Source organism: Dromaius novaehollandiae, chromosome 6 (genome assembly GCF_036370855.1).
Source record: "Dromaius novaehollandiae isolate bDroNov1 chromosome 6, bDroNov1.hap1, whole genome shotgun sequence".
Lineage (NCBI taxonomy): Eukaryota > Metazoa > Chordata > Aves > Casuariiformes > Dromaiidae > Dromaius > Dromaius novaehollandiae.
In genome coordinates, this window is record NC_088103.1 from 21418628 (window position 1) to 21436867 (window position 18240).

The 18240-nt window shown below is 38.2% G+C and overlaps 1 protein-coding gene across 20 annotated transcripts in view; it reads left to right on the forward strand.

Moving 5' to 3' along the window:
* Positions 1–18240, forward strand: part of KCNMA1 (potassium calcium-activated channel subfamily M alpha 1) — a 536645-nt gene that overhangs the window by 508684 nt on the left and 9721 nt on the right. For 14 of the 20 annotated variants that reach the window (XM_026116842.2, XM_026116843.2, XM_026116835.2 and 11 more), the window contains 4 exons: positions 7271–7384; positions 10546–10676; positions 15810–16004; positions 17589–17707. In XM_026116842.2, the coding sequence (XP_025972627.1) occupies positions 7271–7384; positions 10546–10676; positions 15810–16004; positions 17589–17707 (559 nt within the window). Of the gene's footprint in view, positions 1–7270; positions 7385–8087; positions 8172–10545; positions 10677–15809; positions 16005–17588; positions 17708–18240 lie in introns of all 20 variants that reach the window. The other 6 variants (XM_064513826.1, XM_026116837.2, XM_026116854.2 and 3 more) reach the window with 1 other exon arrangement.

Genomic DNA, 18240 nt, shown 5'->3' on the forward strand with positions numbered 1-18240 from the left:
TGCCAAACATAAACCTAAATTCAGTAAAATTGTTCTTGATTCCACTGAGAGTGGAAAGTTCTTGTCAGGGCAGTACTGACCAGGACTGTTTACTGTTTACAGAAAAAAAGTTTGCATCCTAACAGACATGAGAGAAAGGCTATAGCTAGCAACTGAATGTTTTCTCACTTAAAGTGAGGAAAATAGCAAAGAGAGAATGTCAAGTCTGTGCTCTGCAAAGCGCTGGTAAAGAAAGTCAATTCGTTTTGGAAGTGTGAGGCTGTGTGAGCTTGTGGTGAAGCTGGGCTGAGTTATGGTTTAGGTGGTTACCACATGAGCTAGGTCATTACACACTTCTTGTGTAAAAATCAGGCCATTTCAGATGGACTTTCATCTTGATTTTTGTGTGTGTGTGTTTGATAAGGAAACTCAAACTGAGGGTCAGACTGTGAAAAGACTCGTATAAGTAACTGTGAACAGAAGACCTAGGTTAAACATGATTCCCTGCTATTATTAAAATACAATACAATTTCTAACACTATGCTGTTCACAATTGAAATTAGGAACAACCTGGTATCATTCATTCCTAGACTTAGAGATGATGAAATTCCAGTCCTGGTCTTGATCTTTGTTTTTACTGCTGAATCCTGCCTCACTAGGGCAGTGTGAGAAGTAGTAGTCCTATAAATCCTCTACCTTTCCAGCATGTGGGGTCACTAACACACCCAGGAACAGTTCTCATGCTTTGGGGAGCAGGGACTAGCATTGCTCCCACAGTACCATGTTTTCATAAGAACTTTGGTTTGAATTTTTCACTGTGTGGATTCTTCTATTCAACAGTATGGAAACTATAAGATATTAAAGAAGATGCACTTGCTTGGGAGGAAGATGGGAGTCTTTTGTCTTTAACGCTGTTTCTCAGCGTTCAGTGCTCCAGTGGTTGCTCCCCTTCCACTCCCACAGAATTCAAGGAGGTGTTACAATTGAGACATTTATCCTTCTTCACCCTTCAGTCTCTATAGCTTTAGCTTGGCCTGTTTTGGGGCCCAGGCACAGGAGAGAACATCTCTGAAGGTGCTCCGCTCTCTGAGAGAGCTGGAGCTCACAGTCAATCCACCTCCCACATTCCTCTTCTCTCCAAAAGTTTATTAGAAATAATTACCAAGAGATTATTAGATCTTTAGACACAAATTACAGTAGAAGTCAGAACTGGAATCAAAATTTAGGGTTTCCAGATGCTGAGGCCAAACTACAACTCTCTGTCTCAGACCAAATGGGACATTGAAGCTAGAATTGTCTCTAAATTGAATGGCTGTAACAGATTCCCATGAATGTCAGCAGCTCTTTAGCTGCATGACTGCTGCTGAACTTTCCAGGTTTACCCAAATGGCTATACTTTGGAGAATAACAGGAAGAGTCTATCATTTCATCGAATTCAATGGAGTATTAATGGACATTGTCAGCAAACAGTAGCAAAGGGATATAGCTGTGAGGTCCTATTGTAAGAGAATTACTTCTTTTAGTCTGGTTCTGCTTAATGAAAATCTGTCTCATATTCCTGCATGATAACTTGTCAGGGCTGTGTATGGCAGTTCACCACTTGTATGGTATTCATATATGCTCAAAATATGATCCTCGTTTCATGCTTCTCAGATGAGCCAGAGCTAGTACACAGTCTGCATGATTTATAAACTACATTTTTGAGGACTTTAATATATACTTTACCCAGTGAATCCCATGGCACCTTTCCCTAGAATAGCATTATTATTTAAAGGGCACAATCAATTTACTTGGCACTTTAATGACAAGAACACAATTTTGGGGGGATATTTCAGTTTGGGAAACTGCATTCTGCCTATGTAGAGTTCCAGTTTAATAAAACATACATCTTTCCTTATAATAAGGAAAGGAAAAGGAAGGGGAGAAGGAAAAGAAAGAAAGGGAAAAGATAGGGAAGGGAAGGGAAGAGAGAAGAGACGAGAGGGAAGGGAAGAGAGGAGAGCAGAGCAGAAAGGAGAGGAGCAGAGTGGAGAGGAGAGGAGAGAGAAGAGAAGAGAACCCCATATGGTGTGCTGGGAAATAGGTGCTTCATTCTGTCCTACTGGTGGCTGCACTTCTGTGGTGAATCATATGGTTGGCTTTATCTATATGGTAAAAAGCACATTTGAAGTGTTTTATGATCCTTCAGAATGGCAAGGTTTTTTAATAAATATAGCATAAAAATCTGCTTTTGGATATGTCCGTCTGGGTCCCCGTGAAGTCAGTGGAACATAAGCAGTGCACATCCAAGAGCCAAATTTGTTTCTACTTTAAAACCCCAGCAAACCTTTACAGACACATCAACAAACTGAAAGGACTTATTTACTGCTACACAGAGCAGGCCCTTCTGTATTTCTTGGAACATCACTCAGAACAGTGCTGTAAAGAAGGAGCAAAACCAGTGGTTTATGATTAGCACAATCAGCAGTTCACTTGGCCATCAGGCCAGTTGCTCCAAACAGTACGTAAGCAGGGCAAACTAAAATTGTGGCCAGGGCTTTCAGCGGGCAGAATTCACTGCTACACCACTCCAGCTTTTCTTAATTTTGGACTTCATTGTAGTGGCACTGTGGTTCCTAGACTGCCTATGCATTACTGCTGAGCAGGAGCTACTGTCCCCGAGGTCCCGTGAGTACTGGGGATGAGCCTGCCTCAGAAGGCATGTCTCCCCAGAGGCACAGTGCTGCTCATCAGTTCGTAGGCAGTGTTTTGTGAGAGGTGAGGAGGGCTCATAGCCAGCAGGCCCAGCTGGGCTTGAGCAGGGCAGCACATGAGTCCCTGGTAACTCTTGGAAACAAGAGCATGTGTGGCTGAGTGGATCTTCTCTGAGGTTGTAGCTCTGCAGCACAGAGAGCATCTTAAAGAGGTGGGATTTTGCCTCTAGAGCAACTGATGGATTGTGTTTCACCTGCTTTGGTGAAGCTGGGAAGTATTTCTTTGTACAGAATCACAATGTGGAAGCAGCTGCTTTCTTCAGAGGCTGCAGGCAGCTCAAACTCCTTTGTAGTGGATAGCTGCATTAGGGCGCAGGAGCTCCCAGGGTGCCTGGTGCCCAGAGAGAAACCATGATGCCCCACTGCCGGCTGTCACTGAGCCTGAGCATGTCAGGAGCCCAGAGTCTGTACACCTCTCGGAGACAAGATTTATCTGATCCATTGTTTGGCAGCATCTTATTTCGGGGAGAGACATGAGCTTGCCAGCTGCTGTTAAAGTCAATGCCATATCCTCGCTTTGAGCAGCAGTTGTTACTATAGCCAGTTTAGTATCAGATGTAGCAGCTACAGAAACTGTGTTGTATATGTAAACTGTATATGATTGTGCTGTACTTTACCTCCTAAATGTTCAAAACAAGAATGTCCTTATTCAGAAGCACGCGACCATCATTATATTCCCTTACACAGGTACTGTGCTCAGGCTTGCATAGGCCGTGTGAATTTTACTCCAGAGGCTGAACCTGTTAAGCAATTGTAGCCCCAGCTCCTTCAGTTGTTTGTTGAGCAAAGGAGACACTATGGTTATAAGAAGATCACAATAACTATCAGGCCTGTTTTACCATTTTTATGAGCATTAATGGAACCAGGTTTGGGGACTGAAGGAGAAAATGGAATATGAAAAGGAAAATGAAGAGAGGCTTGTGAGGAAAGCATGTCATTTCTAAATGAATGCTCTGTGCAGAGGAATTGAATCTTTTCACAGCTGAAAATGGATCTTAAATCTGATGCCTTAGCTTGTTTCAGCTTCTGTAATGAAATAGAGTTTTCCTAATACCCTGTGACCTGAATTTCTCCCTGCTTTATGGGTGCTATTCCTTGACGTACAAACCTGTATTTTCTCAAGTCAGCATTTGATGATGGATGTCAAAATACAGGACATGTATTATGCATATAGCATTACCGATTTAAGGTGTTTACTTGTCAAGTTGAAGAAATTCAAAAATGTCACATTCACTGAATCCGCACAGCTGTCACTTGTAGTTTTTCATGCCTTTAAATGAAAGTTCTGATAAAGCAGGTTAGTTCCCCTGCACTTTTTTCTGCTGGAGAAAAAAGTAGCCTATAAAATTTACATTATGATTTGGGAGGAGGAACGTGGCTTTAAGTTGCCTGGTGCCTTGTGACGCCAAACAGGCACACAAAATCCCTAAGTACTCCAATTTTCCCTTTCCTGAAAATAATGCCAGATTTTGATAGTTTTAAAAAGTGGATTTGTAAAGGCATCTGAATTAAGGGAAATTAAATTAAAATAGCAGATATTGCTCACATCTTCCAAGACCATAGAATAAAAAACATTAAGGCATGAGACCATTTTTCATTCAAGGAGAAAACAAAATCCCTTTAACATGCTTCCTGCATTTCAGACTGAATGCACTATGTGTGCAGTGTGCAATTACAGAGCTCCTGACAGTCTGTGCCTAACAGAAATGCCACATTTACTTCAATCTTCTAACACCATCCTAGGAGGACAAATATTTGAAGGGTTAGAGAGAGGTGGCTGCAAATAGCCTTCCAGAGAGCGTGTGTATTTGTGTGTGTGTGCACTGCAGCAGGGGGAGGGCAAGAAGGACTTAGGCATTTAGAAGCAGTTATGCCAACTTTCTTCAATTTGCTTTCAGCTGGTAGGCAAATACCAATGTGTTCTATCATCTGAATAGCCTAATTCACTGAAAAATGTTTTTTGGGAGTGCATCCTGAAATGGGAAAAGAAAAGCCTCCAGGAAAAAGAGAGAAGCAGGGCCTACAGGGATGTTCCCACTGAGGTCCATGGGAACAAGATTAGCATTTTTCTACTCTCAAGTGAGTGTGGGAAATCTTGCTGTTGCCATTTTGTATTGGGATTCTCTGGAGAACCCAACTAGGCCTGTCACTTAAACTGCTCAAGTAGTCTAAAGCTACTTGAGCTTTTATAATGTAGTGTGACAAAAGCCTTGTCTTGCCGTTCCTGTAGCATCACCAAATACAAAATTTAAACACTAGAGTCTGCTGCAGCAGGAAGTCTCGCATTAATTTCTACCTCTCCATAGATAGCAGTCCCTCTATCTGAAATATGGCCCAGAGTCCCACTTTGATTTGCCAGCTGTGTCAGGGTTAACACTAACTTGTGAGGTGGCAGCTGAAGGGACTCCATTAGACTCACTTTTTGAGTCAGAGGAATCCCAGTCTCTGCTAATCTGAAGTAAGCAATAAAAGAGCCAAAATGGCTATCACTCACTGTGCGGGACACAAGCAAACATCTGCAAATAAAAGTCGGTTGGGAATGCAACTCACTGTTGCCATGCTGGTCTTAATGAATTAGTTTCCATACAATGAGTAGTATTACATGACCAACTATTAACAATGCCAGCATTTCCAGTTGCCTCTAAGAAATCTGCATTCTAAAGATTTTCCATGCACTGGTAATATAAAACGGAATTGCTTTACTGTCTTAGATTTGCCTGTGGCAAAGTTTTTGTCCTGCAGGTCTATTGAAGATACCACATCCACCTCTTTTCTCCTAAGGAATTCCTTCACAAACTTTTTCCACTCCCTTTTTATTTTTCCTGTCCTTACAATCCTCATCTTGTACCTAGCTTTCTTGTGATAATCAGAAGGCAATTCATACTTGGATATTCTAGAGGATTGAATAAGACTCTCTTCAGGAACAGGAGAATTTCTCAGTAATTCTTATATTAGAAGGTATCTGTTCTATACTTCATACAGCAAAACTTAGGGAGAAATGAGCTGACTATGAAATACAGATTCATGAGTGATTTTAACTAAGTGAAACAGTTTCCACACTGCAAGAAGATAATGAAGTTACGTCAGGAATGAACTTAGCTCTGATTGATTTAAAAGTGGCACATGGAGAATTCAGAAGTTGTTCAGATGAGTTATGACACAGGGCCAAAAAATCTGTCCTTGGATGTCAGGTGTGAAGTAAAGAACTTGGGCATAATGTGGCAAAAAAATCAATGTTTCCTTAGCAATTTATGATTTAAAGTAAGCTTGGCTCATTCCTAATCCTAGCAAACAAATATATGCTTAAAAATAGTGCCTTGACATGCGTCTAGATGAAACCCTAAAGTCAGACCCTGGCTTCACCATGACTTCTACAGTGATGATATTAAAGAAACATTTCCATGCTTTCTACAACTTTAATGGAAAAGGGAGATGGGGCACATTAATCTCAGCTATGAATTTCCAGGCCAACTGTGGCGTGAGCTTTTGTATAACTACCTATTTTTCAGTACTTACAATCAAACTCCAAAAGGCCTTGCCTGTGTATTTTTATTTCCAAAAAAATAAAAGATTAAAAAGTGCTCAGTGGCAAGAGCTCCATTTCAAGCTGTGTCGAGAATCAGGCTGAACACGCAAGCTTTGTTAGAGGTGAACCTTGCTGCTCTCCAGATCTTTTTTTGCTTTGAGCTCCTGCCAATATGTTTCCCTTCCCACCTTTGCTTCCTATACATCCCCAAAGGTATAAATCTATTTCTAGTTTCTTTTCAAGCATCCGTCTCGCATACCATTTGAGAATCTGTGTCTTTTTCCTTCCATCCATGTTTTTTTGCTGTTAAAATGGGTCCTCCCATCCTAGTATTTCCATAATTGTAAACTTCATGAAAATACAGATTATGCAAGGTATGAATGAAAAGAAAAAACTTTTTGGGGGTTGTGCTGTTCTTGGAAAGTATTTTTAAAATGTTAGTAAATTTTAAATCCTGTGTACTGATCAAACTTAAAACCTCCTAATGAAAGCAATAAGTTTCCAGTTCTTTATTACTGTCTATGAACACTCTTTAAAATGTTAAGTGAAGTTTATGGAAAGGTGTTTGTTTCGGGATTATTTGAAATACTAACAAGAAAAAAAATAAACCTCTCAAACCCAGAAATCTTTGGATTTTTATTTATATATAAGTAAGCCTTACACTTTCCTTTGAAGGTTTTAGCATGTTTTGATGTAAATACTACCTAGGCTTGGGATAACAAAAGAAATTCCAGCTTCTCCAATGAATACTAGGTAACTAATATTGTACATGTCATGCATATTTTTGAAAGATGGTGCTTATAAAATAAAGCAAAGTTTTTTTAAAAAAATGGCAGATTTTTAGTTTGTTTCTCTGAAAAAAATTGGAAACAGTTTGGTTTTTTTTTCTTTCTGTCATTGTAACTTGTATCAGCCTAAAAATCTTATTATACATATATATATATACACAAATATAAATATATATATATAGTTTATCCTCTGTAAACTTTCTCTACAATTCTTTTTCTTTTAGGCTTTACACCCCCAGGGATGGATAGGTCATCTCCAGACAACAGTCCAGTGCATGGCCTGTTACGTCAACCCTCCATTACAACAGGAGCCAACATCCCTATTATAACAGAGCTAGGTAAGAAAAGCTAACATATATCCTTTCATGTACATTCCCATATCTTTTTCCTGCTTCCCTTGTTGTGCAGTCTCAGGAAAATTACCTATTCCATATCTTATACTGCTATGTTTTCTCTTCAGTTAACTGTTTCAAATTACTCTCACTAATGAAAAATTAGTAACAGTTTGTTTCACTTTCTATGAATAACTAAAATATATTTATCTCTTTTCTTTGGGTTTTCTCCATTTTCTTAAATAAACACTGTATCAGACAAGATGCTTTTTTACATACTCTAACCAATAAGCAGGGTTCTGTGGAAGAAGGTTAAAAAAGAAAAAAAACCCGCAGTAAGTATGAGCAGACATTTCCTGTGCATTTAATCAATAGTAAGAGGCTATTTGTTTATTTCTTCATGGTCCAGAACTGTTTAATCATGTGTAACCAAGCTCTGTATAATAGTATGAGACTTGTTACCCTTGAGAATACGATGCTGGTAGGTAACCAGGCTCTGATTTCCACTCTAGCTGTGGGTATTTATGTTGTCAAGTGGTGTGATGTGAAGTACAGAAGCTGTTCTGTTTTTTTCACGGCAAATACAAACTTGATTTGTGGTCCTTTGTCATTTTTTTTCAGTTCTATTTTTTAGAGCCTTACCTGTCTTTTTCCCTTACTTTATTCTCTTTCTGTACTTTCTTCCCCCCCTAAATACTTTACTTATTAGCTAAGCCTGGCAAACTTCTGCCTTTGGTTTCAATCAGTCAGGAAAAAAACAGTGGAACCCACATTCTAATGATAACTGAACTGGGTAAGAGTGCCTTTTTCCTTCACATCACTGTCCTATTTTCTGTTGTTGTTGTTCTTACTGTCATCAGCTTTTTCTTTATTTATCTGGCTGTATCAGAGGGGCTACCCTCATGGCACTGCTTTGAATGTGTTTTATTTGTGGTTCTGGTTGAAATTGACTGTCTTGTTCTGGCCTTTCTTAATGATTTTTTTTTTCACGCAGCATCAGTAAACCTTTGATCACACTCGTCTGACCTGCCGGCTGTTTTCATAGCACCTTCTCACCAATTCATTTTCTTTGGCCTGGATCCCCCTCCTTTCTCTCTCTCTCGCTCTCTTTCTCTCTCAATCTCTCTTTTTTTGTTATTTCAGCCTATTGTCAATGTGATGGACATGCCTTAACAGTTCTCACAGGAAGTCAAAGAAGAAGTAAAAGATATCAGAAAAGAACCCCCAGCATCATACTTTCCCTTAAGCTACCTTTTCGTTTATTTTGGGGTGTAGGCCTTTTCTCAGAAGCTCAGGTTTCGAAGCTGTAAAAGGGCGGCCAAACTTCTGTGTTGCTCCCTCTCTGTAAAGAGAGATCTCTGGAGCGTTTGCCAGCAGTATTGGATTAACATTTCCTATGATGCAGCACTATACAGTCAAGCCTACTCCACCTAGCCCAGAGACCCTTCGCAGGAATCATAGCAGCCTAACTCGCATCAGGAAGATAAAGATATTGAGGCTAAAATTGCACTTGCAGAATCTGCATTAGATTTGTAGCACCTTGAGGACTGACACCACCCACAGATCGCAAGCTGGTGTCAGAGTCAGGTATTAGTCTGCCAGATATAAGTGGAAAAAGAATGCTACTGTCAATAGTGCCTGCTCTCAACTAGCAAATTAAACTAAGGCACAAGCTTTTCAAAAAGTACATTCGAAATGGTACATCAGGCTTTAAAATACTATTTTGCTCAAGAATCTGGTGAATAAATTGATAGCCATAGTCCAAAGAAAGGAGTATTGTAGATATTGGTGTTTGCTAGGATGAATTACATCAGAGAGTGGGGAGGCAGGAATTTTAAATCCTACTTTGGCTGTGCTCCTGACTTTCTATGTGATCATGACCATCTGTTCAATGGGGCTCTAAAAGGAAGATAATAATGCTTATCTGTTTAAAAGGACTATTGTGAGGTTTTGGTTGTATTTATTCATGTTTTGTAAGCTAAGCATGGCAAGTGCAGTAGTATGTAGATAGAAGCTGAAAAATAAGTAGATGGAAAATGAAACCACGTAGGAATAAAGATCAGAATAGTGGGCAGAACTTCTAAACCCAAACCTAATCAAGTCAACACCAGCTCTCATGTTGGTTTCCAAGCTTCTGGGGCTGGCTCAATAGATGCAGTCCCACAGGGAACAGGAACATAGTCAATGTATGCATTTTCAAACGCTGGAAAAGTTTTTAATTTTCCTTCCTTGCCTGGGAATTGAAATTAATTTGTCATTTAGTAAGTTAAATGGGTATTTTGATGGCATAACTAAGCAGTCTGTGCTTTCATGCCTGAGGAGTACTAATATGGAAATGAAATATTTCATGAAATATCATTCACTTGATAAACTGATCTCAAGGAAGGAGCTATTCCTAGTGCAGGGGTAGAGGCAGAGAGCTTACCTGTGACAACTAGATGCTAGAGAAAGTGTGGATGCCAAATACTACTTTATTTGGGTTTTCTTTAAAACAGCCAGTTGTAGACCCTTTATCACGCTAGCTAATGTAGAATTTTTGGCTAAGGTAGTGAGGATGTGGAGAAAAATATCTGAACAAAAGGCACTGCTGTAAGAGATTAGCTGGAGTTTTGCTCACATCTTCAGACATATGCATGTTAAAGGGACAGTTTATCCTCTTTTGAGCTGTAAATGCATTAACACCACTCCAGTAAGAATCACAGCAGCACATCTAGCAGATGCCTGTGGGCTAAATGAGTGTTTTATGGACAGGCTTTATTTTACAGTGGGGTCCTGGCTTGGTGTCTTGTGATAGCATTTCACTGTACATCCACACAACCTTAGCCACTGTTTCTGACCAATACCAAGGTTGTCTCAATATATAGAAAAGCTCTATGTATCTCATTCTGAGTGCAAGCAGCTGGTACCACGAAGCTACTTTTACAGCAAAGGGATAGTCACCTCCCAAGAGCGAGCGAGTCACCTCTTACAAGCAAGATAAGGATCAACAGATTTTTAAATGCACATTTTCACATCCATCTTGATTTCATTTTCAGTGACGTCAAAGACACAAGTCTGTGTTTCCAGACATATGCCGTTTCTTTTTCTTTCTGATTGTGTACTATGTAAGGTCGCGTGCTGGTGACCCAGAAGCACCTTATGAGTTTTTTTATTATTATTATTTTCAGTAAATGATTCAAATGTTCAGTTCTTGGACCAAGATGATGATGATGACCCAGACACAGAACTGTATCTCACTCAACCCTTTGCATGTGGAACTGCCTTTGCTGTTAGTGTGCTGGATTCCCTCATGAGCGCAGTAAGCAAACAAAACCTTTTTCGTTCTCCCCCATCAGACTTACTGTGAAAGAATATGAAAGTGTAATCCCTGTTCCACAGGTAGTCAGGAGAAGACACTTTTCTCTTAGATTGCAAGAGAATTCTATAGCATAAACCAGGATTATTTCATTTGGATGTAGAAACTTTAAAAAACTCAGCTATTTATTTAGGACCACTGTGAGTGTGTGTTGGCCACAATTTTTAAGTGACAAGTCTCGTGTTCAGCTTGAAAGATTATAGTTTCCAAAAAATGTTGCATCTCCCTCCTGAAGCCCAGACCTAAATTCAATGTATCAGTCTCTGTGCTAACTGTTCATATCAGACAGCATCAGCTGTGTTTTAAGCTTTTAATTTCCGGTAGCCATGAACAATGTTAGATTCATGCTCTGAGCACGAGCACTGGGGGACACTCACAGAACTGTGTGAAAGTTATTGTACACACTAAGTGAACTCTACTTGTGTGAAGAGAGGTCATCATCTCTTTTTCACATGAATTGTCTTGTGAATCAAAACATATGTGCATGCCAGAAACTACAGATGGTGGCCTTTGGTTATGTCTATGTTAGAGTTTTGGTTTGGAGCTGTAGTACAGTTTTGAAGCAAGTGACTCAGTCATCCCTCTTTTTATCCTCCTTACTTCGTATCGACTAGGTTTAGACAATATTTTGAGAATCTATTGCACTATTGTTTCTTTTCTGCTGTCGACTGTCTCAAAGGCATATTTGTTATTGATATAAGTTATTGATATTAGCTCAGTTGTTCCTCATGATTGGATATGTATTCACCTGAAACAAACAGTATTCATTCAACAGAATACCTCCTACTGGAAAAGCAAAGCAAGTTAAAATATTTGTTCAAAAGAGATGTTAAAAAACTATTGTAGCATGGGGCAGAGGAGGGGCCTTCTCAAAAGAAATCTATAAAAAAAAACAAACATGAAAAATGGCAGATATGACTTGGAAAATGACAATTTTAGAGTAATTATAAATGAAAAGCAAAGTGCCATTAAAGTTAAAGCAATGTTATTAAAAGATGTGCTAATTTTCAGTTAAATTTTCTGTAAAAGACCAATTAGTTTAAAAGGCTTGACAGCATTAACTGCAAAACATAAGCGCTCTGGTAATTACACTTTAAAAAATGATTGAACAAACAGGAAAGCATCCCTGAAACATTTCCACTTTGAAAGAGCTGCACTATAATTCCATAGCACAGGCTAGGTGGCACTGCTAGCTCAGATATCTATGTCAGGATATCCTTGTCATCTACCCAGTTTTAGTATCTATGATGCATTTCGGCATTCCTTTTCTCGGTATATAGACTGTACCTGTTTCATATTCTCATTCTGGGTATTGGTTATAAAGATGTTATATAAATGTCCAGTGTGGAGTATAGCAATACCAAACAAGTATTTCTTCAGTTATGATTTTACAGCCAACAAAAAAAATTCCTGCCATTACTGGAAAGTGTCTTGTTACTTTAAGTGCTGCAGCACCTTTCCAAAGACATTCTGTAGATTGCTTTCTTATAAGTACTGGCATATCCAGGCCATGTACCCTCCCACAGAGCAAGTAGAAGATCACTCTCAAATTAATTTTAGTGTATTATTATTCCAAAGGAAATGGATATCAGCCATTCAGCTTTTCAGTGCCCCCGATTTCCAGACTGGCAAGAGGTAATAAGAGGAGTCTGGTCTGATTTTCGTGGCAATTGAAAGAATGGAGGGATGATTTCTTTCCTGAGGAGGGTTAAATATCAGCACTGGAGGAAGCAACCCAGTTTAGCAAAAAGATGCCAAGTTCACCATCCTTTCATGCATGTGGTTGGGCATTTGGGCATTTTCTAATCGGTTGTGATGCCAGAGCAGCCCATTCTGATAGTTGGAATCTTTCATTCACTGATGGCAAATGAACAAAACTGTCATTTGGCTGCACTCATCCATCTGATTAAATGGTGACATTCATATCAGTCATGGTGTGAAACCCAAATTAAGCCATTGTTCCAAGATAAATGTTACCTCCTTTGCTAGTAAGTATCTTAGCTTTGCCTTAACATTTGTCTAGCAGTGGGAGGCCTTTCTCCAGTGACAGCATTCTGTTCCACTGACAATAGACCTGATTCTGTCCTCCTTGACATCAGTCAGGAGCAGGGTATGGCTCCCAGAGTTACCCCTGTTGGCACATGACAGAAGTCAGAATTGGTCCCATTATTTCTTATTTTCACTTTGGGGTTTTCTTTCTTTCTTTCTTCCTTCCTTTTTTTTTTTGGTACTAATGAGCTTGTGACAAGTGTCTGACTTGAAACATTATTTTACCAATGCTTTTATTTCTCAATTTAATATGAGAACTGTAGTAAAATGAGCAATATGGCAACAGTGAAATTTCATAGCGGATAATGCTCTAGTGAACTACAGCTGAATTTACAATGGGGACAATTGTGCTCTTACACAGTACAAAATTCAGATGTGTTTAAATCTTGGATTCTGGCTGTAACAGCTATAATTTACATTATGGAATAAAGAAAGAGATTTGGAATACAATGATGTTAGGCCTAATGATATCTCCTAAAGAGTGAAAAAATTATTAGTGCAACTTTAGTCTTTTACATGTTACACCAATCACTGCAAGTTGCCAGTCTATAAAAAACAGGCCATTTTACAGACACCAACATCAATCAGTCTTAGAGTAGCTGAACATTTCTCATCATAGTTGGCCTCATTGTAATAAGATTATAAACCAGACTTTAAAAATCTACCAGTAAAGCTATCTGTTACTTTTGTTTCATGTTCCTTTATCTTAATTTATATATAAATAGGAAAAATACCATGCAAAACTGAGAATAGTATTTTAAAATAATATTAAATATCACTACTTAGAGAAGAACAAAGGATGGTAATCAAAATGCTGAATAAAACGTTGGGAAGATGTGAGAAAAGATACTATTGCAGAAAATGGTATGCTTTCCTAAAGATGTGTGCTGAAAGTGCCATATAAGACATGATGAACCACATTTTTACTGAAAGGGCTTTTGCAGCTTCTCCAGTCCCAATGTCTCCAACCTCTAGATCTAGGCAGAGCTGAGTTTAAGATCCATGAAATTTGTGTCAAGTAACCCTGCTGCTTAACTACAGGAGCAAAAGAATTATGCTAATTATTTTAGATCTGAGTTGTATATTGTATATTGACAAAGGGCAAGAAAAAAGGCTAAACATAATGCAGATTCTCTGATTCTGAGCACTTCCATGTCGGAAGAGTATAGCATGGTGGGCAGAGTTGCCAGAGAGGGTCTGATTCTCACCTCAGTGACATCAAGGAAGACATAATTGAAAGGAGGAACAGAAAATCATACCTGATTGTCTTCTCTCTCACACCTGTGCAGCTCCCATTAAACATCATGGAGTCACTCCTGATTTACATTCATGCAATGGGTCACGCTGTTTTTTCTATACGTTAAGAAAGGTTTGAATATTACACTTGAGTTGTTGCACATGGCACAGTACATCCACGTATGTAAAAGCTGATTTTAGATTAGCTGCTGTTTCAGATTAATTCGTTCTTCCTGGAAGTCTGCTAATGTCAGACTACTCTTTACAGTATACTTTGTTTTGGCAATATGTAGTGCTTTACTCAGCCTAATTTAAAATAATTGGAGCTGATGATATACAAATATTTGCTTTAGGACACCTGTAACAATAACAAGATTTTCCTCTCATTTGTATTTAGTCAACAGGTGAAAGACATGTATATGCCTATGTAAATAAGCAGCAAAGCTTGAAGTTATGAAATTTCAATATAACAATGAAAAACATTGGCATTAATGTAGAATTAATTTTCTCCTGTTTTATCTGTCATCTCAAGTGAACAATAAAATGGAAGTTTCATTATACAAAGAAAGAGTATCAAAGTAACATGGATAGGAAGCCAGTTCTGCTTTTTGATCTCAGGATAAAACATTTCAACCTGTACCTCAGTTTACCAATATATTAAATACAATTACTTTATGTGGATAGAGCAGTGACTTTCATTGAAAAGTATTATAGAAATCTTTGCACAATAAGCACCATTTGAGAATTCAGTAGGCATTATTACATGGTTGGCTTACAGACACTTGTTCTAGGTCCTAATTTCAACAGAAGTCACAAATCTGATAACATGACTCCTGTGTACTCTAGTTAGCTCATTTTCTTCTTATATGTCCCCCACACTTACAAAGCTTCTGAAAACTCAGACATTAGTGACATTTTAAGTGATAGTGTCTCCTTTTTTTGGCAATGATTATTTCTTGCTTAGTATATACTTTACATTGCAGATATTTAACTGAGTATCTCTGAAATACACCACTATACTTTTAAGTGAACTTGAAAGTCATTCATCTGGCATTAAATTAATATTTAAAATGCCCATTGTTTGCCTGACAGACCAGCAACACTACAGATGCTGGCAAAATGTCAGTGTGAAGTAAATCTTCCCTAATAAACCACACTTACCCTATACCCTAGAGTTTTTTAAAAGGACCACCAGGATCCCAAACTCATCATACATTTATCTGGAATGAACTCAAGATGTTTAATTGATACATGCTTATGTCTGAACACTGTCAAGTCTCGTAATAAGATGTTTAGTACAATACATCGGTTAGACTGCTAGAGTCCAGCCACAGTAATAAGTAATGACATTTGCAGCACAAAGGCAGCTCCCCAACGAATTGGTGACAAGAGTAAAAAGGCAATCTAGCCTGTGTAAGCTTTAAATGCGGTCTGAATTTTACAATTACATGTCCTAAAGCCCATTATTAGACATGAAGGCAATGCGAAGGAAAGCAGTCATTGCATCACTACTAACACCAATTATAGGAAACATAAATCATTCAAATTTTTGTACTTTAATAAAAATCAGCCTGAATTGGTGTTTAGAAGGAAGGATCTAGTATAGGAGCCTAATGGGATAGAAGAAAATAGAGTAATTGGAAGCTGCTGTCTTTTCACTTTCTATATAAAATTATTTGAAGAGACAGCCAAGAACTTTAAACAGCAGAAACCCAGAAAAGTTGTAATTTGGATGTCTTCAGTTGTGACTTTAATGGTGTTTGCTTAAAGAGCTTTCTTTTATCTCTGCAGACATACTTCAATGACAATATCCTCACACTGATACGGACATTGGTAACAGGAGGAGCCACACCAGAGCTGGAAGCACTGATTGCTGAGGAGAATGCATTGAGGGGAGGTTACAGCACGCCCCAGACACTTGCAAACAGGGACAGGTGTCGAGTTGCACAGCTGGCTTTGTATGATGGGCCATTTGCAGACCTAGGGGTAAGATCATGGGAGAAAAGTAGGACAGAAGCTAGTCTGCAATCAATTTGTTTTCTCTCAGAGTGGCTTAAAAATCTGTCTTAATTAGCATATAATTTCTATTATTTAATTTGACAAAGCTTTTGGAAGGGCTGATGACACTTTACAACATGGGTGCCAGGTTTACCCTTACCCTTTTTGAGAAGCCATATGAGTCCCCAAACTCCTTGTCTGGATATTTCATGCACAATGAAAAAAATCATGTGGCTCTTCTGAGGTTTTGTCAAAAGAGATGGATGAGCTGACTTGTATGGAATAAGAAATGGTCACCTATTCTAAACATGAACAATATCTACACCTTTGTTGGGTTTTGATGGGCTTGTTTAATCTTTGCATGTTCTGGAGCTTCCAATTCCTTTTTAAAGTATACTTATTGAGCTTGAAAACAAATCTGTAAAGGTTGTTTTCTCTCATTTCTAGATGAGCGAAAATTCTCATAAAACCCTAATTTTCTGATATTTTCACGCTACTATTCTAAGAGTAAAGTAAAAAAAACTTTAAAAAATGATGGATTTGGATAAACAGTATCTAGAGATGTTTTCTGGACCAAATCTTGTAATCTTCTTGAGACTAATCACAAAGCATCCACTTTGCTTTCCACTTTGCTTTGATGATGGTGCACAATTTGATATTTATGAAATTAACCTTGTTTTCAACAGTTTTGACCAAAGAGAATGGAGCAGTCTCCTTCATAGGAATGACAGAAAATCACAGGTTAAGAATTAATCTGGGGTATGAGAGTATGCAGATAGAAACAAACAGCCTATCATTTCCTGCAGCAGCAAATGGGGTCCATTCATAGCTGAGATTAGCAGCTTATCAAAACATTTGGGTACTCAGAGTAATGTTTTGGCAAATAAAATGAGCAATACTAATCCTTCAAATGGTACTTCACCAGAACCTCAATTGCACTCTGTCAATGAAGGTAGAATGAATTAACACTGTTAATTAACATTGTTACATAAGAATCAATATTTTAGATACACAAATATCAAATATAAACTAATTTTTAGCTAAGCAAAACAATTATTTTTTATTCTTTATGAAAAATGGCATACCTTTTATTGCTATTTTAAAGCGATATTTTATTATCATTTTAACTTCTAATTTAACTCCCTAATTTCTGTCATGCTCCCCGGTGACTTTATTTGTCAATCTGACAGTGTTTGTACTGCCAAAAAGGGTCAAAAATATTAACGAATTTATTAAGACGATAGCTATCGTAATTTGTTGAATATGCATTGTTTGATCTGGAAATTTACATTTCCAACTTAAACCAAATCACCCCCCTCTCCAATTTCGCATTTTTTCATGGACCAGTGCTCTCCAAAATAATGATCACTTTATGTAATCAGTTGGTTTGAAATAAAACATTTAGATTATTTGTTTCCTTGAGTAGCATCATCATCTTTTTTGACCAACAGCAAACTGTCTATCCATTGTCCTTTTTGTAGATGGTCAGACTGAAAATCCCCCTTCCTGTCATTGCTTTAACAGGGAAAAGAGAAAAAAAAATTGCTGTTCTCTCTTTTTTTTTTCTCCTAGGATGGAGGTTGTTATGGAGATCTATTTTGTAAAGCACTGAAAACATACAATATGCTTTGCTTTGGAATTTATCGATTAAGGGATGCACATCTAAGTACGCCCAGCCAGTGCACTAAACGGTAAGTCCAGCATTTTAGACCATCTCTGCTTCACTGTTCTTTGGGCTTCTGGGCAAGGAAGATCCCAGTGCCTGTAACAAGTCTAAAAACAAGCTTTCTCCTTTTTTGCTATAATTTTGCCATAGATGCTAACCTTTTGCTAACTCATGATGATGCTTTAGCTGAGTCCAGATCATAGGCTGGATATCACAGAATGTGTTGTCAGCCACTTTTAATTGAAAATTTTTTAAGTAAATTTGGAGCACATATCTTCATCTTGTTTGATTTAGATCATCCACTGTTTGCATATAAGAAAAAAAAAACTTTCGGTTTGCCAATGTCAATCAGCTATAAATCAGTATCATTAGCAGATGCTGGTTATCTTCCAGTTTACTTTAATCATATACTTTAGATAACAGTAGTTAGAATTTTCTCTTTTCTTAATACTTAGAATAAGTACCCCTGTGGGCTTCCCGTTGGTGTTACTTGTATCTAATTGTCATTTCTTCTCCTATGTGGAAACTACTATTAGTAGGCTACGTTTTTACTCTAGC